The 20497-nt window shown below is 37.1% G+C and overlaps 1 protein-coding gene across 1 annotated transcript; it reads right to left on the bottom strand.

The window, feature by feature from the left end:
- Positions 1-772: 772 nt before the first annotated feature.
- LOC145212102 (uncharacterized) lies at positions 773-19993 on the bottom strand. Its single transcript, XM_080080124.1, has 32 exons — positions 19976-19993; positions 19409-19578; positions 18481-19337; positions 18174-18278; positions 17851-18023; positions 17651-17756; positions 17487-17585; positions 16974-17129; positions 16453-16530; positions 16047-16145; positions 15795-15881; positions 15292-15390; positions 14565-14780; positions 13667-13882; positions 12708-12794; positions 11978-12076; positions 11002-11100; positions 9809-10089; positions 9199-9348; positions 8468-8617; positions 7945-8045; positions 7684-7875; positions 7115-7353; positions 5484-5597; positions 5148-5264; positions 4540-4820; positions 3979-4128; positions 3309-3458; positions 3072-3172; positions 2818-3000; positions 2264-2496; positions 773-1550 (listed from the first exon to the last, which is right to left on the bottom strand). Exons 1-32 carry the CDS (start codon positions 19991-19993, stop codon positions 1489-1491), a joined length of 5268 nt encoding a protein of 1755 aa, XP_079936250.1. The 3' UTR covers positions 773-1488.
- Between the last annotated feature and the right edge of the window lie 504 nt (positions 19994-20497).

Consider the following 20497-nt stretch of genomic DNA (forward strand, 5'->3'; position numbering starts at 1 on the left):
CATTGCATTATGACATTTCTTTGGAAATTCGACCAACTATACCTCAACCTCACTGCGCCGTTCTGTTGTTAAGCAAAAATATTTAAAACCAAATTCTGTGGAAAATTGTCTGGCGCGCCTGTGCTCTTTACGCCATTTATCAATATTGCGGTGAACCCTTTGTGTGCGAGTTTCGAAAGTTTCAGTGTTTTTGTGTATGTTCAGCTATTGTATTACTTGCGATTTTTTTCAAAAAAAAAAAATTTAATAGACTTTACTTGCACTTAACTGCACCCAAAGATAACGTTTTAGGTTTGTTTAAACCGGTAGTGGATTTTGAAAAACAACTGTTTAAAAAAATGACTTTTTACGTTGCAACGGATGTCTACCTATTGTTTCAAAAGTTCTGTTGTTGTATGGCCTTATTTGGTTGTTGGTGAAATTTAGAAGGCTTATGGTAACAGAATGTGGAGGTTACTATTGTGCACTTGAGTGCCATTTAAACGATAAATAGTAATAAAAAACACTCTTGCTGAAAATAATGCAAAACTTCAATATGGGTAATTTTTATGACTTCAATTATGTAAAGTACAAACGATTTCAACGGAGTCTGAATATTCATATTTCAAATTGACAAATAGAAAAAAGGGGAAACAAAATCTGCATGACAACACACATTTTTACAATATAGCTACAATAGCTACAATACAATATGTATAAATAGTCAAAAAACGAATAAAAAAACACTTTTGCTGAAAAAAAAATGCAAAACTACAATATAGCTACAATACAATATGTGCTGAAGTGTGACATGACGACAAGCAAAAATAAAACATTTTACTGATAAACAAGATCTTTAGCGTATAACACTGAAAATCGTTGAACGTCGCCAATGAACGTCGATAACGTGACATGAATGTGACCTCAGAGTCGTTTTGTTACCCTGGACAGCGTTTACAACACACTTTTCATATGACTGCCATGCTGCTTTGAAACGTGTTGCTAATTTGTTGATACTCGGATGGGTAAAATGTTTGTTCGAGCACAAACTCTCAAGTTCAATTTTAGAGGCCCGTGTTTCCCTGACCAAGAAACTTGAGAGACATCGCTTCAACGCAGTGGCTAATCATTCGCCGGACTTGAAAAAAGATACAGGCTGCCCGACGGCGGACTAGTTTTAGCACAACGCATTCAGGCGTTGCCAGCCCACCGAGGATTGAAATGAAACAAACAAACCAACAAGCAATCTGTGGCTCGTTGTCTATTTCTGCATTTTTAAAACACGGGTGCCTCACACACTTGCGTCAACCAACTCTCTGATCATATACACTTTATCAGTTTGCCATTTATAACTTTAACTGTTTGTTTAAAATGCTTTGTTGAGTGCAGCGTGCGTTAGGGGAATATGAGTAGCAACAATAGTTCGTAGTTGGTTGAAAGAAGCCGCAATTGCAAACGTATTTCGAAATTCCGCCATTATGGAATATCGTTTCGTGGAGACCATTTCTTCTAAAAAATCACCGAACCGTTTCTCGCATCAATGTTTGTTACTTGAATCGGTCCAGTTGGAGCTAGAGATAGAAATTAAAGTTCATCACATGGGCATAAACTTATCAAAAACTTATGAATGCATCGGTAATTTTGTGTTGCAAACTAGAGGGGATACCCAAGACAGAACTCAAGTTAGACATCAACTTAGCAAGTTTAAAACGAAACAAAATTATGTTTTAATGAAGGCTAGAAAAATACTGATGTGCTGGTCGATGTGACTGAGATGCTTTAAAGCAGGGGTGGGCAACCTTTTTTACTGAAGGGCCAATTATAAATGTCAAAATTGGATCGAGGGCCGCACATGAGCATAACACAAAGTGATTTTGCTTTGTTTCTTACCAAATATGCTTAACTACAAGTATAATTCGTATTTGATTCTAACCACATATTGACAGATCGCAGAAAACTAGCATCAGGCGCATTAATCAGCTCAAAAATATGTAATAATTGAAATCGTTTGCCAGTACTTTTGAAATCCAAGCGTCTCTGCGGGCCGCACAACCTTTAATGAAGGGCCGCATGCGGCCCGCGGGCCGCAGGTTGCCCACCCCTGCTTTAAAGTGTGATATACAAACTTTATTTTGTGAATTAAGACAACACGAGTTACAACGATATATCAGTAACAACAAACTGAGATGTGTTGCGTTTTGTACAATTGTGCAATGTTTTCTTAATGCTGACTTTTAACTGGACAAGTTCACAGTTTTCAAAACAAGCAAAGACTTTTACTTACTTAAGTGACGATTCTCTAAGAAAAGAGACTTGACGATATCTCGTAGATTTGGATTCTTAAACCTGATCTCCAGTTTTATCTCCTTAAATCCGTGTTTCCAGTTTTCGCCGTCCGTCCTTCTCAGGCGAAACTGCCAGGAATCTCTGATGCCCTCCAGTATAGCAATATGTTCATCAGGGTTTGCTACCGCGTTTCCAGCACTAACTTGGATTTGAACATCTTGTCTTTGGTTTCTGCATTTAGAAAATTACAAAGAAAATGATCTATGTTGTTGGATAAGTTTAGTTAAAGTTTCGATTCAAACCAAATTCTTTCATATAAATGAGGGAGTGACCACTAGACGACGGTATCCATGCAGTATAATGCAAGAGATGTTGATTTGTGCTTCATAATAACATCTTGGGTTGCTGTGGTCGGTGATTGTAGGCTAATTTTAAATACTTCATCTTCAAATATTTTACCATTAACAACGAAAAGACCCTCACCAGACTACGTATTACAGGCTAATGCTAAATACGTTTTAACAAAACACAGTTTTTGATTTAAGTACTAACCCCAACAGAATAATCTTGTCAAAAACCAGGTTAAGCGACGTCACATCTTTTGCTGACTCAATGTTGTCGCAAATAAACACATGTGCGATGATTTCGGATACGATGTCTTCTTCGCAAGGAGAAACTGCCAGGATGATTGCCGTCTCTTTCATCAGACCAAAAAACTTTCCGACAACGTCATAGCTATATACAAATTGTTTCAATTGGTAATGTAAACCTTTTCGTATTATACTGAACAGTGTGTAATGCCATACATGCTAAAGTGGTCGGTTTTGAAGGTGAATGATCGGGTGGTTTGGTCCATCAAGCATTGTGTCAGAACTTCCCAGTCGGAATCGTTTGTTTTGTGGCGAATCTTGGCCAAATAGGAAGACAACTTGAATAAGTTGTTTATGAGTTCAATTATGATTATTATAACAGTTTGTGAAAATAGTTAAAAATGCCTTGCCAGGACAAACAAAACTCAATCACTCAATAACAAGTTAACTTACTTTTACGGCAACAGGAGATGCTTCGACATTCCGGTAGCAGGTAGGGAGTATGATTTCTATAGGTTTCCGAAACTTGAAACCTTCTGGCTCACATTTCAACATCGGAGTGAGTCGGTCAACGATGGGATTGTCAACGCCGAATAACGAAGTCTTAAAAAATACAATTATTTTTCTTTGAGGACTTAAAAACCATAGATGCAACATAGAGCTGTGGTTTTTAAACTTGTTAAGCTTGTGGCCATAGAAATTAAACATTTATTCCCTACCCAGGGCTTGCTTAAAAGTGTTTTGAAATTAATTTGTTACTCTAATACGATGGACGAGACTTTCTTTGGTGTCATGCACATACACATTTTGTTGTAAGTCTTAAAACATGAAATGGGACATGAACTCGGATATTTCTCGGCTTTATATTGGGTAGAGCTACTAACACCATACCTCAATGCAGCTTCACATTGAGCTAAATTTGGATAGGTGACACAAAGAGCCGAATTATTAATTTACAAGCTAAAGAGGGGTAGAGTTGAGTAGTAAGTTTTTGACGCATTTACGTTACAAAATATAGTTTATACACATACTTTTATATAGTTCATACAAATTATATACTTATAATTTTTTTTAAGTTAGACTGATGCGACTGATTGTTATTTAAAAGTTGTAGTTTTAAGACCTTTCGGTTTGTGGATCCATACTTGGAAGTGATTACAATTTGCACCTCATCATCACAAGCACCTTGGGGAATTTTAACTTGACAGCCACCCGCTCTTAGCGTTCCTCCTTCCAAACCCACGCGTTGCGAATCGGTGTGATAGATATAGTTCTGTTTGAACAAGATAAAATAGGTTAAAAACTTATTTCAACGCTTTCAACCGCCAAAGCATAGAGGTACACGAAAATGCTGCAGTTGTGAATAGGTAACGTTGCAGTAGAGAGCTACAGTGTATGTGCATGTTTTTACATGGTACAAACCAATATAATAAAAAAGCCACTTTACATTTTGTATAACTTTCATAGCAGTTGTTCTAATTGTTATTACCCCTGCTAATAGAACAACAAATTGAGTTTTATTCACCATTTTATCATAAAACTAAATAGCCAATGATCACGTCACATAAGGATAAAGTAAAAGAAAGATCTATTTCTATGTAAATAACTAACCCCTGCAATGACCCCTCTTCGGGGGTAATTATCCACAAGTTAACCAACCTCAGGTTTGCGTGTAAATACCGACCTGTTGAGATGTTACTTTTGACCCAGTTGAGCGAAAGAAAACTGAAACTATTTCTTCCAAATGTGTAGAAACTTTTACACTGGTTGCAGGTGGTGGTGTATGAGACTTTACATCCTGGTCTTGGATACTTGATACGTCATTGCCTTCCTTTTTCTGAATCTGTTGTTCACCGTTAAAATTACTAGCAATTTTGAAGAACAGCAGTGCTTTGCGATATTCCCGTTGATCCATGTGCGTTTTGGCGATTTCCCTTACATCAGCTGCAGTAAATTTGCGTTGACCTTGAAAAAGTAAAATTATCGTGTCGATCTTGTATCCAGAGTTGCACAGCCATATATAAATCATTGCACTTTAACTAAAATACATTTAAATGACTTCCAACTACATCGTTGCAATAAACACTTCAGGGGAAACGTTTTGTTTGTTTACGTTTTTTTGTACCCAGTGTAGGGGCAACTTTGAATGCTAACAATGTGTATGCTGTCTTAGGTTTCTTGCTCTATGGAACGCAATGCGGTTAAGACAAAATTATACCCTATAACCGTGTAAATACAAGGCGGTTAAAGACAATCCACAAAATGTTAGATTATTTTTTTTTGTAAACTCACGTTTGAGTAACTTTGTGAATTTCTGTCTTATCAATGACGCTTCTTTATAGTTTTTTTCTTTTAAACTGTTATGGTATTTCTGAATCAGCTGGTCTTCAAGTAAACGTTTGTTTTCATCTGAAAGTAAGTGAGTATGCAAATAGTTGTTTTCTTTGCGTTCACTAATAATATGTTCTGGTTGTCGTTATTAGTATCTTTGTTTCTAAAAAAAGTAGTTATTAGTTAAAGTTATTGTGAACAGTTAGCATTGTGGAAATGCAACAGCATTGCTATGTTAACAGAATTTGGTCAAAAAAAAAGGTTGTAAATTGTACCTCACATCGAACTTAAACTTACTTTTAAGAAATTCAAATAGTTCCTGATCAACTGCTTTTGCTTCGTCATATTTCCTTGTTAGAAAATTAATAAAATTTTGAATCGTCTCATTCAGGCTTATATTATTATATTCACCTGAAGATACAAAAATTGATAAAAACAGCCGTGAAACACTTAAACTGTATTGTTGTATGTGTTTATCAGTTGTACAATGGTTTATTAGTGCACGTAGATATTTAGCATAAAGGGCTTGTTTCGAATGCAATACGGATGAAGTTAGAAAGGTGGCTTTCTAATATACTTTCATTTTATATATTCTATATCATATTCACCAATTTAATATACACATCATTTGATTTACAAATATGATTGTTTTTGCAAACAAAAACGAATGGGTCCCCACACGCGTGTTTGTGCGGATTTACGGAAAGAAAATCTTGCGGTTATTTTTAAAATTCTTAAGGACAAATTATTAGAAAGCACTAACCCAAAGTATTTATTTTGCATGTCCGTATTCTTTTTGCATCATTATTGTCACATAAATTTATTGTTCTTCAGTAGCCTATTGCGGTGTAGTTGCCGAACGACCGTTTAAAAATCTTTTGACATGGTTTTAAATAGCACACAGTCCTTAGTAATTAACAATAATGTTTCTCTCAATATATATTTGACTTACGTATTGTTTCTGGAGTATATGTGTAAAAATTAAAGAAGCTACGTTGTGACAAAAAAATCATTCTCAACTGTGTTCTGCGTTTCCTACAAGTTGACCTTCAGTCGTCATAAGACGGCCAACTTGTCAATTACCGTTTAATAACTTTTTATTGGATCTTTAGAAAACATGTAGGTTTTTACCTTCATGTTAATCAACAACGTTTGCCTGAAATGTACAAAACCGAAATATCGTTTTAATCACTTCTAAGATACAAAACTTTGGCCTAAGCTGAAAATACGCGTGCTAACGTAATAAAACCACATAGCATTACTGCGCTGATGTCTACTAATCAAAAAGACTGCCTCTTAAAACGTCCGTCCACGCGTTCAGTTGCGATTTCCCGCTATGCATTAATTTGCCGCAATTGTAAACCAGTGAATTACTCCCTTGGGCTTTCCAGTGTACACATATTATGGGCTGTAACGACAACCATTAGGCCATTGGGCCGAAATTTTGATCACCAAATGAGTAACCCACTGCAAACATTTTTTTCCTAAAAATTTAACTTTTAGCAAATATAAAACGGGCTTGCATTTCTGACCTAAGGGACTGGAAAAAGTGAAGCCAATTATTTCGGGGTTAAAGGGGTGCAAAATGGGTAAATCCAATAAAAAGTTAGAATATTTAGAATAGCTTACATTGCACCAACCAACAAAGCATGAAACTCCTAGATCATGTACTTAGGTCAGTACAGCTGTTTTAAAGAAATTACGTTTTGGGGACCTGTTGTTGAACCCTTGGATCATTTTGGGTCAAACTTTAAGAGGAATAAATATGGATAAATAATTAACATCTGTGTAAATTTGAATAAATTTAAAGCACGCTTTCTTGACCAAACGCGTATAACAAACCAGCGTTGGACAGAAAAAAGAAAAAAATACGGACAAAAACAATATGTGTCACGGAAACGGGACCCCTAACAAGCAAAAACTTTTACTTATGCCCAAGTGACGTTTCTCCAAGAAAACAGACTTGACGATATCCCGTAGATTTGGATTGTTAAAACTGATCTCCAGTTTGATCTCCTTAATCCCTTGTTTCCAGTTTTCGCCGTCCGTCCTTGTCAGGCAAAACTGCCACGAATCTCTGATGCTCTCCAGTGTAGCAATATGTTCATCAGGGTTTGCTACTGTGTTTTCAGCACTTACTCGGATGTGGACATCTTGTTTTTGGTTTCTGTATTGGGTTTTACTTACATAAGACCGGTGATTTTGCATGTACAAACTTACAAAAATATAAATAAACCAATACATAGCCGTCTATGGAAGTGCATGTTTGGGGAATTACAAACCATAGTATGCGTGATTTATTTTACCTGTTTTTTTTTATTTTATGAAATTTTGCTTGGCATTTTTTGCGTAATATTTATTTGGTAACGTCAGTCCACTATAAATGCTACCGCAATGATGCAAAGCCATATTTGTCAGAACTTGTTATTCAGAATTATTTAGGCTGCTGGAAAACATGTTTCAACAAAACACCACAGTTTTTAACCTTAGAACTAACCGCAGTAGCACGATCATATCCAAAGCTGAATTAAGGGGCTTCTCATTTTTCGTTGACTCAATGTTGTCACAAACAAACACATGAGTCACAATTTCGGATACGATGTCTTCCTCATAAGAAGAAACTTCCAAGGTGATTGCCGTCTCTTTCATTAAATCGACAAAATCGCCAGCAGTGCAGATTCCGTCAAAGCTTTGAACAATAATTTTGGAATTTGAAATAATTACTAGAATGCATAAACATAACAGTATGAGAACATACATGCTAAAGTGGTCAGTTTGGAAGGTGAATGATTGAGTTGTTTGGTCCATTAGGCATTGCGTCAGAACCTCCCAGGTAGAACTGTTGGTTTTGTCACAAATCTGCGCAATACATGGTTGATAGCTATAGAACGATAGGTTAACAGGAAACGCACACCGTTTTGAAACTTTTGGAGGCAGACCTGTATGTCATGGGTTATACGTTGGTTTAAGAAATACCTTTTAAGCTAATTTAAAGTATTTACCGAATCACAGGTGAGTATAAACAGCAGCGTATGATATTTTTACTGGTAAACAGCACTTAATTGTTTTAGTTATTACTCGTCTGTTTGAATTAAAAAATAAATATTTAAATCGGTGGAGCTGTAAAAGTAAGAACTAAAATCACAAAATTCCGTATACATTAGATATTAAGTTCGCACGTTAATAGCTCCACCAATAACCTAAGCAGCAGAGACATAATTTGGTAGAAATATACAAAGGCAAAGCTGTGCTTGTCCTTGACTGTCGTTTTCAGCACTTACTGCGACAGAAACAGGAAATTCTTTGACATTCCGGTAACATGTAGGGAGTGTGATTTCTTTTGGTTTCCTAAACTTGAAACCTTCTGGTTCACATTTCAAAATCGGAGTGAGTCGGGCAACAAAACCATTCTCAATGTCTAACGGCGAAACCTTAAATAATAAAATTATTAAACATTAAAGTTTAGTGATTAGAGATAGTACGTATATACCACTGTGTTTTTCCTATTTTGATCATGGGGTTCACCGAGAAACTAGATGTTTTGCCACCCTTGATCCCCAGTTGTTCTTTTTGTGTTACGACACACAGTTTAAGAATTACGGACACATTGACTATGAATAAGCCAGTAATGGGGACCCATGAAAAAATAATAAAAAAAATCTAAACATAACATGACAAAAAATAGTAAATGTGAGGTTCGCGAGAGCTTTTTGAACAAACTGAACCTTCCTTTTAATTTTCTTATTGAAAATCGCGTTTTTTCACACATGTACAAACTTTTATCACGCTAACATGTAACATTATCTGCAATAACCTCTTTGCCTCGCTGTAGTAACGTATTGTACTCTACTCTTCATTACCTTTCCCACGGTTATACAACATATGTTTAGCCATCCAATTCAAATCTAGCCCTGTACTTTTTCTTGGCCAAATAAAAAACAAATCAAAAAACTAAACATAAACCAATTGTGTCTGTTGTTTTTTAACATAAATTCTAGTTTTAGGTGAAGACCTTTCCGTTTGAGGATCCATATTGTGAAGTGATTACAATTTCCACCTCATCATCACAAGCACCTTCAGGGATTTTAACTTGACAGCAACCCGCTCTTAGCGTTCCACCTTTCGCACCCACGCGTTGTGAATCGATGTGAACGAAATATCTCTGCATGCGAAAGGATAACAAAAGTTGAAAACAGTAATATTACTCAAATTTCGGCACTCTTCAACCAAACTGCATCACAGCATAAAAGTGCACCATAAAAAAATATTGAGTAAACGTTGCCGAAAAGAGGTACAGTGTGTGTTTATGTATGGTACCCCTATTCAAATACATTTTGCAGTGGTTCCTAACCGGGTATGAATTCGTCTCAAGGGAGCATATTCTTAAACTTCAGGGAGGCATTTATTTTATCTACATGTGGTTTGTAAATAGACATTACAGCTCTGGGAATATAACCTGTGAAGTTAATAAAAGGCCTAATTTTATCTTGGTATGGTGTAACATCTGCTATGCAGTCTATTGGGTAGGAATGAAATTATTTTTTGTGAAGTGAAGAATTTTTCAAAATAGGTTGGAAATCATTGTTTTAAAAGCAAAACAAGGGCGATGGATAGGCACAAACCTGTTGAGATGTTACTTTTGACCGAGTTGAGCGAGAGGAACACGAAACTTTTTCTTCCAAATGTGTAGAAACCTTTACACTGGCTGCAGGTGGTGGTGTATGAGACTTTACATTGTGATCTTGGACACTCGATGCCTGATTGCCTTCCTCTTTCTGAATCTGATGTTCCCCGTAAAAATTTCTTGCGATTGCAAAGAACAACAGTGCTTTGCAATATTCTTGGTCTTTCACGTGCTTTTTGGCGATTGCTCTCATATCCTCTGCAGTGTAATTGCGTTGACCTTAAAAAACAAAATTACTGCGTCGATATTGTGTCTTAAGCTTCTTATTTTATTGCAAGCCTGTTGAATCAGTTATATTTGATTCATTTCTCTCTACTCAACAGGTTCCACAATGTTGTAGAGCAATACTGCTTCAGTTTCTCGCCAGAGTTGTAAACGAGCCTGAAATTGGATCCCGTACCCGAAAGTACAAGCCCCAAACCCGGCCTGTACCCGAATCGTTTGTGAGAAGACAGTTAAGGCCTGAAAGGTCCGATTTACAACTCTGACTTAAGCACAAGACCGCGCCCACCACTCGGTCTATTTTTATTAAGTTTGTGTGTTCTAATCCTATTTCGATCGCTTGTGTTTCCCTGAGCAAATATTTTGAGTGACATTGCTCCAACCCAGTGGTACCCGATGAGTAGAACTAATAAGCTCACCAAATCACTGCAAGCCGTAAAAGTCGAATAAAAAAATAATTAATCTGACTTGCAATATAACAGGAAGCTCGATGGTAGACTAATTGTGAGTATAACGCATATAGGCGTTCTCCCCACTCTAGAGATGGACCGAGCCGAGCCAGACCCCTGTACACGGTACCGAGCATCGCTGTTTTGATGCTCAGTGCTCACAATTTGATCTGAGCATTATATTTTCATGTTAATGCCCAGCTAATATACGAAACTGGTGTTCGAAAGAGTATAAAAGTACAAAAATGACCGTTTTTAAAGCGTTAGATAGTAAAATAACGCGTACATTTTGAGGCCTGTACAGCTTATAATACACCGCGGATAACGCAAGTGACATGTTAAAAATACGAAACTATCGTTTTATTTTAGAACAAATGTTGGCCGGCTAGAACAAATGTAAAACGTAATTAGCCTCCAGATAAAGTTTGCAGACTGACTAATCGTTTTTTAACAAACTCACTTTTGAGCAGCTTCGTAAGTTCCAGTATTGTCGATTTTGCTTCGTCATGTTCAAGGAATTTTTGAATCAACTTCTCTTCACGTGGACATTTGTTCTCATCTTAAAACAAAATGTTTTTTGAGGCTAACTATTCACTCCAGAATTATTTAAATTGCACAAAAATTAACAGTGTAAAAACGAGTATCATTAATAAACAATATCATTTTGCCCACAGACAAAATCAGTAACTCATTACCAGGCTGACAACCATGACAGAGGCAACCTTACATCCACAGAACTGTAATGATAATAAAATACAACTATTCTGTTGTGTTACACAATTGTTTGCACGGTGGTAAAACTTATGTTTCATTTCAAAAGCGTAGCGTACGACTTCGCGTGACGTCGTCAATGTTTCAATTGATTCGGCCGAATTTATTTGGCAAAACTGTCGAATATTCGGTTCCTGTTAGAACCCTATTTAGCCGATTTGGTGCATTCTAGTTTTACAAATCCCACTTGGATCTAAACAGCAAATATCTTAATTACACTTTGTGATGTTTTTTACCAGTTGCAGCTTGTTAGTGCACCGGAGTTGAAAAGTGTGATTCGGGTTCGGGCTAAGTTTTTATACTCGGGCTTGATTCGGACCTGACTTCACACTTAGCATCATTTTTGCTGAATTTTCACCGACTTTCGGGCTTGATTTAATTTAATAGATTTAATATTCAAGGTCAGGTTCGGATCGGATCGGGTTTCAGGCCCTAATTGCAGGTCCACAACTCCTAGTGAGACACCGAACCGACTTTTAGATCATTTGAATGTTGATCGACTTTCTCGGATGCATGTTTCGGAATTGCGTATCATTTTGGCCAAAATAGTTTTTTTCACAAACTATCCTGTTATTCTAGAACAAATGTTGGCCGGCTAGAACAAATGTGTAATTAGCCTCCAGATAAAGTTTGCAGACTGACTAATCGTTTTTTAAGAAACTCACTTTTGAGCAGCTTCGTAAGTTCCAGTATTGTCGATTTTGCTTCGTGATGTTCAAGAAATTTCTGAATCAACTGCTCTTCCCGTGAAGGTTTGTTCTCATCTTAAAGTAATTGTGTTTGAAAAACTAACTAGTGTGTGAGCAAGTCAGACTAAAGAAAATATTACACTTGTTTACGTTTTATTTAATGATGTGTCGGCTTTGTTTACCACATACATCGCACAAAACTTTAGGCGACGTGCAGTGTCAGTCATGCGTAACCAAAATAAGCAGGATAACAAAAGAAACGGGAGGAAAAGAGGAGCTGGACTACCATGTTAGTATACTATAGTAACATCACTGTTTGCCTGGCGGTAAATCTTATGTTTCATGTCAAAAACGTAGAGTACGACTTCGCGTGACGTCGCAAATGTTTTGATAAATTCGGCCGAATTTAGTTGGCAAAACAGTCGAATATGCTGTTTTCGCTTTGAACCCTAGCCTATTCGATACAGTATGTCATCTTATAATACTTTAATAATCTTCTAACTTAGATCTTAATTGTTCTTCACGAAAGCTGTACCATGGGCACACAGAAACACGAAATAGCTTTTGTGTTATTTCATGTACAAGAGAGTAGCCTGTAAAGTGACCGCTAGTCAAATAATTTTTCTTTGGGGCGGATTGGTTTGCGACGCCTAATTTAAGTTTTTTTTTGTCAGCAGCCAGGAACAAGGAAAAAAATATATGTCACCTTGAGGTGGATTTGGAGATATATAACCGGAAACTGCTCTCTGTGACGTGGGTGGAAGCTCCTTGGTGGCTTTATTTGACGCCAAATCTGAAAAGCCAGTGTTCGTTAAGATCAGCGGTTCTCTAGTTATACGCCGGTGCTTTTTAGGTGGTTTGCAAGTAGCTTTCAGCTAAACTTCGGATCAAGATTTGCAACCCAACTGATCACCCCTGTTTTGGGGCGAACTTTGTGTGCATTTATTTCTGGAAAATATCATTTAAGTTTCGCGTTGTTTTTAGCATATTGGTTGGATCAAAAAATACAAAAACTTTCAACAGAATTATAGCAATATATGAGTAAACTCAAACGCTTTTGTAGAAATCTTATTGATGCAATACTTTGGAAATCCGTTGTAACCATTTGATATAATTTCAAAATACACAAATCGCCCGACAAGCAAAATCATCCGGTATACAGCCCTGTTAGAAAGGCATGTATGATGTCCTTTGTCTCAGCGCTTGTGTCGATAACAAGTGAATACAAATAACTTTATTCTAGCTGTGTTTCAAGTACTCATAAATTGATTTAAATTTGAGATAATATACAGTAAATGGCTTCGCATTATTAATAACTACCCATTGCGATCCACTGTTAATTTCCTGATCTTGGATTTGGCCTGCCGCATTTAAAAAGTGGACAAATAAAAGCAGGGCGTAAATCGTAGCTTTGGCTTGTGTTTAAAATCTCTTGATCATCAAAAAGTTTTGCAGTTTTACAAAGTTGATTTTGAACTCTCATTCAAACAAAATCGATAGTTCGCGTAGCGTCGCTTTTTCTATAATAAATCATAATACGCTATTAAAATGAAGCCGATCTTCAAAGCATGTCATATAAAAATCTAGCCAACATCTAGATTTGAACGCACCACAGGACTTTATCTAAAAACAACTGGATAACTTTTATATTTCCGTATTACGGACCCGGTGTTGACTCTTTTTGGAGTCTCTTCGTCGGCTGTGTTGAGGTTATACTGGTTTTGCCTCGAACTGCGACGTTATCAGTGGCACTTTTGCTTTCCGAAGTCAAACCCCGTTCGTCTCTTAAACGTTGGAAACCAGGAGCCTTTAGGTCTTGGGTCAATCCCAGTGGTGACGTATGTGTAAAGGTTTTGGTGCTTTTACGCGTTTCTGTTAAATCTATAAATGTTAAATCAAATGTCAAACAACTATGTGTAAAGAAACAACAAACACACAATGTATATTTCAGAATCGCGATGTTAATTGTGCAAAACATCTTTGCAAAATAGCAAAACAGAATACACAGTGGTTTTGTTCCAGACTTGTAAGTTACACCTTTCAACCTTACAACGAGATGGTTTGTACAGAAAACCGATCCCAGGTCGGTTACAAGGAACAACACGGTTGGAAATTTACAACAATGCCAGTCAAAACTCACAAATTGAATAAGGTGAAACCAACGTTAAGTTGGGATACAATGAGAAATTTTAGATACGCAGCTTGCTCGTAGACCTAGTTTACCTCAACATTTGCACCCATTTAAAACACTAAATCGTTAACAGAAAGAAAGCAATGCGTGAGCTCTTACGTTTGGGTAGAAATCGATACAAAAACATTTGATCATAATTCATAATATTTCAAAAAGTATTTTTTGTAGACGTGCATTACTCCAATGGGTCGGAAACGTACGTCCGCCAACCAACTTATCCGGCCCGCGGTCCTCTTATATAAACAAGTCGGGTTATAAAAACTCACTTTTTGGGAGGAATAAAGCCATATTTTCATTTGTATTTAGAGTTCTTCCTGTATAACACGTTCAAAAATCCTGGATAAATGTAGGTTATATTTCCGTATCACTGACCTGGTGTTGACTCTTTCAAAGGTGTTTTCGTCATCTGTGTTGAGGTTACGTTGGTTTTGCCCTGGACAGTGACGTCATAAATGGCGCCTTTACTTTTCGAAGTCAAACCCCGATCGTCTCTTAAACGTTGAAAATCTGAAGCCTTTAGGTCTTTGGCCATCCCCAGTTGTGACGTATGTGTAAGGTTTTTGGTGCTTTCACGTGTTTTAGTTAAATCTATAAATGTCACACCAGCAATTAAACAGATGTGTATAAAACAGAAAAAACGCGATGGTGACTGTGAAAAACACTTTTACAATGTAGCAAACAAGAATGACGCAGCGCTTTTGTTTCAGACTTGTAAGTTAAACCTTTCAACCTTACGAAGGGAACGGCGTGAACAGAAAACCGATCCCTGGGTTACAAAGGACAGCATGGCCGGGAATTTACAACAATGAAAGTCAAAACTCACAAAGCCGCAAATTAAATAAGGTGAAGCAGACGTTCAGTTGGGATATCAAAAAAAATATTTGATAGCGATATCAGATTGCTGCTTGTATTTGATTGGCACGTGTTGCATTATCTCGCAATGTTTACTTGTTAATGCTGGTGATCCCGAAAATGTTACTGCTTGTATATTTTGGATTGTTTTAGGAAAACCTGGGGTTTGTATTATGATCATGCTTTAACTCAGGAAGTTTTAAACCACATGCGGCCTGTGAACACTTTTTTGGACAAACCACTTTACCTGACGTTAAATCGATCGCATCTATTTTCTCATCTTTCGCACTGCTCTGATTTTTAGTCGAATCGAATAATTTTTTTTCCTTGGCAATTGTTTTTGTTCCTGGAAAAAAAGGGGTTGTCAGTATTAAGTTTCTGCTGACAGTCACCGTTAAAAAAAACTTAATTATGTCACCTTTATGTGGGATTGGAGTTTAAATGCAGTTTTCAATGTTTCTGTGGCTTGTAGATTGCTCAAAGGCGTTTTTTGCCTCAACATTTGCACCCATTTATTTTGTTATTTTATCGTTGTATTGTTGAAATTGCACATTATTTCAACATATAAAGTCTCATTCTGGCTACACTAGACAATACGGCTGATCTCTTGTCACCAGCTGCACTGACGAGACCTTACAGGTCGAAACAGTGGTGTGCAATGTCTGCAGTCTACATGTCATTTATTGGCTTGACAGTTCAATGTTATTCTCAACATTTAGGAATAAACAAACAACTGTAACTGCACATTACCTGACGGTGCCGTGGGGTCGGAATTGTCAGAACCACTCCATTGTGTCGTATAACGAAGTTTTATCGGGACCTTGCGTGCAGTAAAATCTAAAAAACATCATTTGTTTTATAATTTTCTAATGCACTATGGCGAAAAGATCCCTCAAACTAATTTAATGATCTAACACTATAACGTTGCAATTAGTTTGAGTCGAGTTGACACTTTTAAGATGAGGCATTTACGTTTGATTTGCATCTTAAGCGAGGTAATACCTGATGCCCAAGGAGGCAAGTCTTGCCTTTTTTCTGTGGGTTTAGTTGGACGTTTCAACGTTTCGCCTGTCTGTGGTTTCGGGTTAAGTTTTGCACCACCTAATTAGCAAATTGTTTGTCGTTACTAAGAAGGCTTAACTAGCAAAGAACAGTTATATAATAGCAAATGTCATTAATGTGTACATACACAATGGTTTTAACAAAAACAGACACTTATTTTACTTGAACCTTCATGTGCATCGAAGCGTGTCGTTTTAGTATCTCGTTTATTAGGGACAGTTTTAAGTTAACGGTCTATTAAAGGTCCCTGTACACGAACTTAATGCTCAATTAACAAAACACACAAATTTATCGATAATGCAGGTTTTTTGCTTTTTAAACAATGTACGAATTGCCACATAAGTACCTGGGTTCCCCTCTCTTGACAGGTCGATTGCTGCTTTGGTTGATTGTTTCAGCCTCTCATTGAAAGTTTCGTTCACGTCTGAAAATTTACCGTATTTGAATTGAGTTTAAGTTTATCTCGCTTGGTGAAAGAACACATAGCTTTATAATTTAATGAAGAAATCACCAAAATTTACGAAACTGACATTAAACAACTAACAGGTACTTCTGACCTATTCCTAGCTATGTACTGGCCTATTCCTAACAGGTACTAGCCTATTCCAACTAGCAGGTGCTTCTGGCCTAGTCCCAGCTAAGTGACAAAGCTGGAAGTTCGGTTTGATTCGATGTAACGCCTTCAAAGCTTCAGTGTGCCTGGTGTCCTACGATATATATATGAGTGTGCCGTGAGCGCTGGTCTGCATGAAGGGTTGGTCCAATTATGCTTAACTCAGCATTAATTACATTGTTCAAATTTATTATAAGTTATGATGGCTGATCAGTGCGGGCGGAAACTACACATAAAGGTCTCGATTCATTTACCTGGTTTTGACTCCACTGAGGGCGGAACAACCTTTGCCGATCGTTGAAAAGTTTCTTTGCTTTTGTGTTGGATTTCAGTTGCCTTTGTTTTAACGGGAAGCTTATCGTGTACATGAAGTGGAGGTTTTTCAGTGCTTTTAAGCGTTTTGGTTGAATCTGAAAATTGACACATAGTTTTTGCAATGTAACAGCATTCAATGAAGAATTAAGCTGTTCGGGTTTCAAGGCTGTCAACCTCATAAAATAATTGCGTGTACAGCAAACCGACCCGTTATCAGGTTACAAGGATCAACAGGGTCGTGAATTTCAACAAAAGTGAAAAGTCAAAAGGTGAAACTAAAGTCGAGCTGATAAACAAAACTAACATTTACACCAGCTAGAAATTAGTTTCCGATATTGGATAGCAATTTCAACGAGCAACTGTTTATATATAGAGCAACCATTTTGCGTTTATTTCACTTTTAAGTAAAGTCATTACTTCGTTTTCATTGGGTTTTTGAGAGCATGGCTTACCTGATGTAAATGGTGTTGCCCCTTTTCTTTCTTTTACCGCTTCTGTCTGATGTTTAGCAATTTCAAACATCTGTGGATTCTGGGCGAAGTTTGTTTTTCCTTAACAATATATTGTTGTTATTTCACTAATAAAATGCAACATCAAAAATCTAAAATCACGTTACCTTGAACTGGAAAGGAACTATTCTCATGGGAAATACCTTCCTGTGACGTATGCGGAAGCTCTTCTATGGTTGATCTAGCTGTCAAATCTGAAAGTTTATATTTCAACTGTGTAAGTCTTTCATTGTTACGTTTATTAATTAGTTCTAAAACTGTTAAAGCTATTGTTAACAGATGGTGATTGGTAAGAAAAATTTATCACCAATTCAGATTCAAGGTTATAACTGCTGTATATGTAAGTTTCTTTGTAAGCCATTACCAACAACAAGCAATCAACAATAACGTAAGCACCGTCGTGTGGAGTGGTAATGAGAGTAAAACGCCTCTTGTCTTGTTTATGCGGAAAATCTTCGATGCTTTGATCTGCCGTTGGATCTACGAAATTTCATTGTAAGTTTGCTTCAAATCAAAGCTGTTTGTACATTTAAGACTGAATGGTGGCGACTAAAACGTTTTTCTTTACCAACTTCCTTGTTGTAACACAAACAACGAACACAAATGCAAATATGAATTCATCTACTTTACCCGAATCTCGCGGTAATGTCTTGGCGTCTGTTGTTAGAGTAGACCAGTTTTCTTCGGTTCTTGCTGGTTTGGTGGTTTGTTTGAGAATTTGAAGGGTCGATGGGTCTAAATGCAAAACGGTTGTTTTAAGTCGGTTTTCTTGAAAAAGTATTTTCGGATTAACGTCATATAAAACCGATTGATTCTGTTTAAACCAATGAAATGTATGTCCATTGGTTTCACTGTTTTATAGTTAAAAAAGACAATAATCGTCAGCCTTGCTGTTGATGGTTTTGAATCATTATTGAAACTGTCGTTTCAAATTTACCGATAAATGCTCTGGCTCTAGATGAAAACTGGTGAAGTTGAACGCACTCGTCCTCATTGAACGTTGACTGTTCATCTAGGTCCATTTCCTTTAGAGCTTTTGTGGCTTGTGAAAGTAGATGAGCGGATTTTTGCTTGGCAAGCAATTGATTTAGAATGCGTGTTACTTCATTCATGTTGGGACGTTTAGTAGGTTTTTGATCCCAGCATCGTTTCATCAGTTTTTCCAATTCTGAGACCATTTTCTTCTCTTCGCTCTTCAAAGTTTCCATCAGTTTGCGTATTTTGCCACAGTCTGGTCTTTTTCCTTTTATAATAGCATTTATTAAATCTGTTAAATTTACACTTGGATAGGCAGAATTACGCGTGAGGACTTCGTATATCAAAATAGCAAATGAATACACGTCGAATTCTTTCCTGGGCTTCATTGTTTTATCCTGCAGTTTTTCGGGAGCTGTGTACTGGGGCGTGTATTGTGCTTTCTCCTTCGTGCTTCTTGCTGAAGAATCTGCAGGTGCTTGGCCAGTCAAAGTTGCCAGCTCTGCCCCGCCGAAGTCGCCAATTTTGCAGTGGAGCTCTTCATTGAGAAAAACGTTTCCCGGTTTCAAGTCCAAATGCAGCAAACGTTTGTCAGGTAGATTGTGGCAGAACTGAATTCCTTTTGATATTTCGGATAAAATTCGAAGACGCAGGCCAAATCCCAAAGGAATGTGTCGGTTGAAAAGGAGACTGTTAAGGTCTCCGCCTTTGTAGTATTCCATCACAATTCCCATTGTAAATGGCCATTTAACATAGCCAAGGACCCGGACGATATTTTGATGGTTTGCTTTCTCCAAATGCTGCATTTCTTCATGTATTCTGTTAAAATCAGAGGTATATTTTCTAGTAAAGTTCTTACTCACTCTTCTGTAGTAAATAGGACAGCATACCTTTTCACCAAAGGTTTTCGATCCTTGTCACTGGCTACAGTGAACACTTTGATAGCAACGATCTCTTGCTTCAGTTTATGGTAGCCATATACAACGTCTCCGAAACCACCCGACCCAGCGACGAACTTCTCGGGATCGCATATGATGTCCTTCGGCTTAAACTCAGGTAGCTGTGGTCAAAATTGTTTAATCACAAACCGTAACTAACAGCAAAGATGACATTTTGTGCGTTACTTGCCACATGGGCCAAACTATAGTAAATTAAAACCACGGCAGAAACACTATCCTGACACGATAGATTTCCAAAGATGGGGCGAAATATCAGTTTACATGTAGAATGCAACTACTATCTTATGTTTTACAGCTATAACTGCATTTTGATCTCATATTACCAAATGCAGTCTCTCGAATAACAATAATGTTGCAAAATCACCTTAACTCCAAACAATTGTCAAGCGCGAGAAACTTTTAATTAACGCACTTAACATAAGGCTAGTGTGAATGTGATAATCACACTTTGTTAGTTTTCTTCTGCATTTAGTCAAAAAACAGATAGTAGTAACTTACGTCAGTTGTGCTTGTCATGTTTAATTGCTATTGTCACATTACAAAAGTTTACAAACTATTCTGTAAAATCAAAAACAAAACAAAAACTCATTAAGCTTTCAATGCAACAGAGTTTAAACGACACAGAATGCTAGTAGTGCTCTGCTATTCCATAAACAATAGTAACATATGACTGTGTGTTGCTGAATAACAGGTGCTGGTTCAGAATTGGAAATCTAAAACCAAAAACTTCTTTTGTTTCAGGAATCCACAGCTGACTGCTGTTGGTTGTAAGTGATGCCTAAACAGAAAACATGACAGGTACAAAACAATGGCAAAGTTCTAATGTATTGTTTGCTTTCTGCCGTCATGACACGGGAATATAATCTCATAATTCCTGTCGCACTGTGTCCTTGAATTGTCAGCTACGTTAACTTGGCTTTCGCAAGCCACAAAATCTAATTTATCAGGAGCGAACACATGAAGCAATTTCAAAAATTAACAAAGTGCAGGCTATTTCTGCAGTGTTTGTGCACGCATGGG

This window comes from Phallusia mammillata, chromosome 2 (genome assembly GCF_965637545.1).
Source record: "Phallusia mammillata chromosome 2, kaPhaMamm4.hap1.1, whole genome shotgun sequence".
Taxonomy (NCBI): domain Eukaryota; kingdom Metazoa; phylum Chordata; class Ascidiacea; order Phlebobranchia; family Ascidiidae; genus Phallusia; species Phallusia mammillata.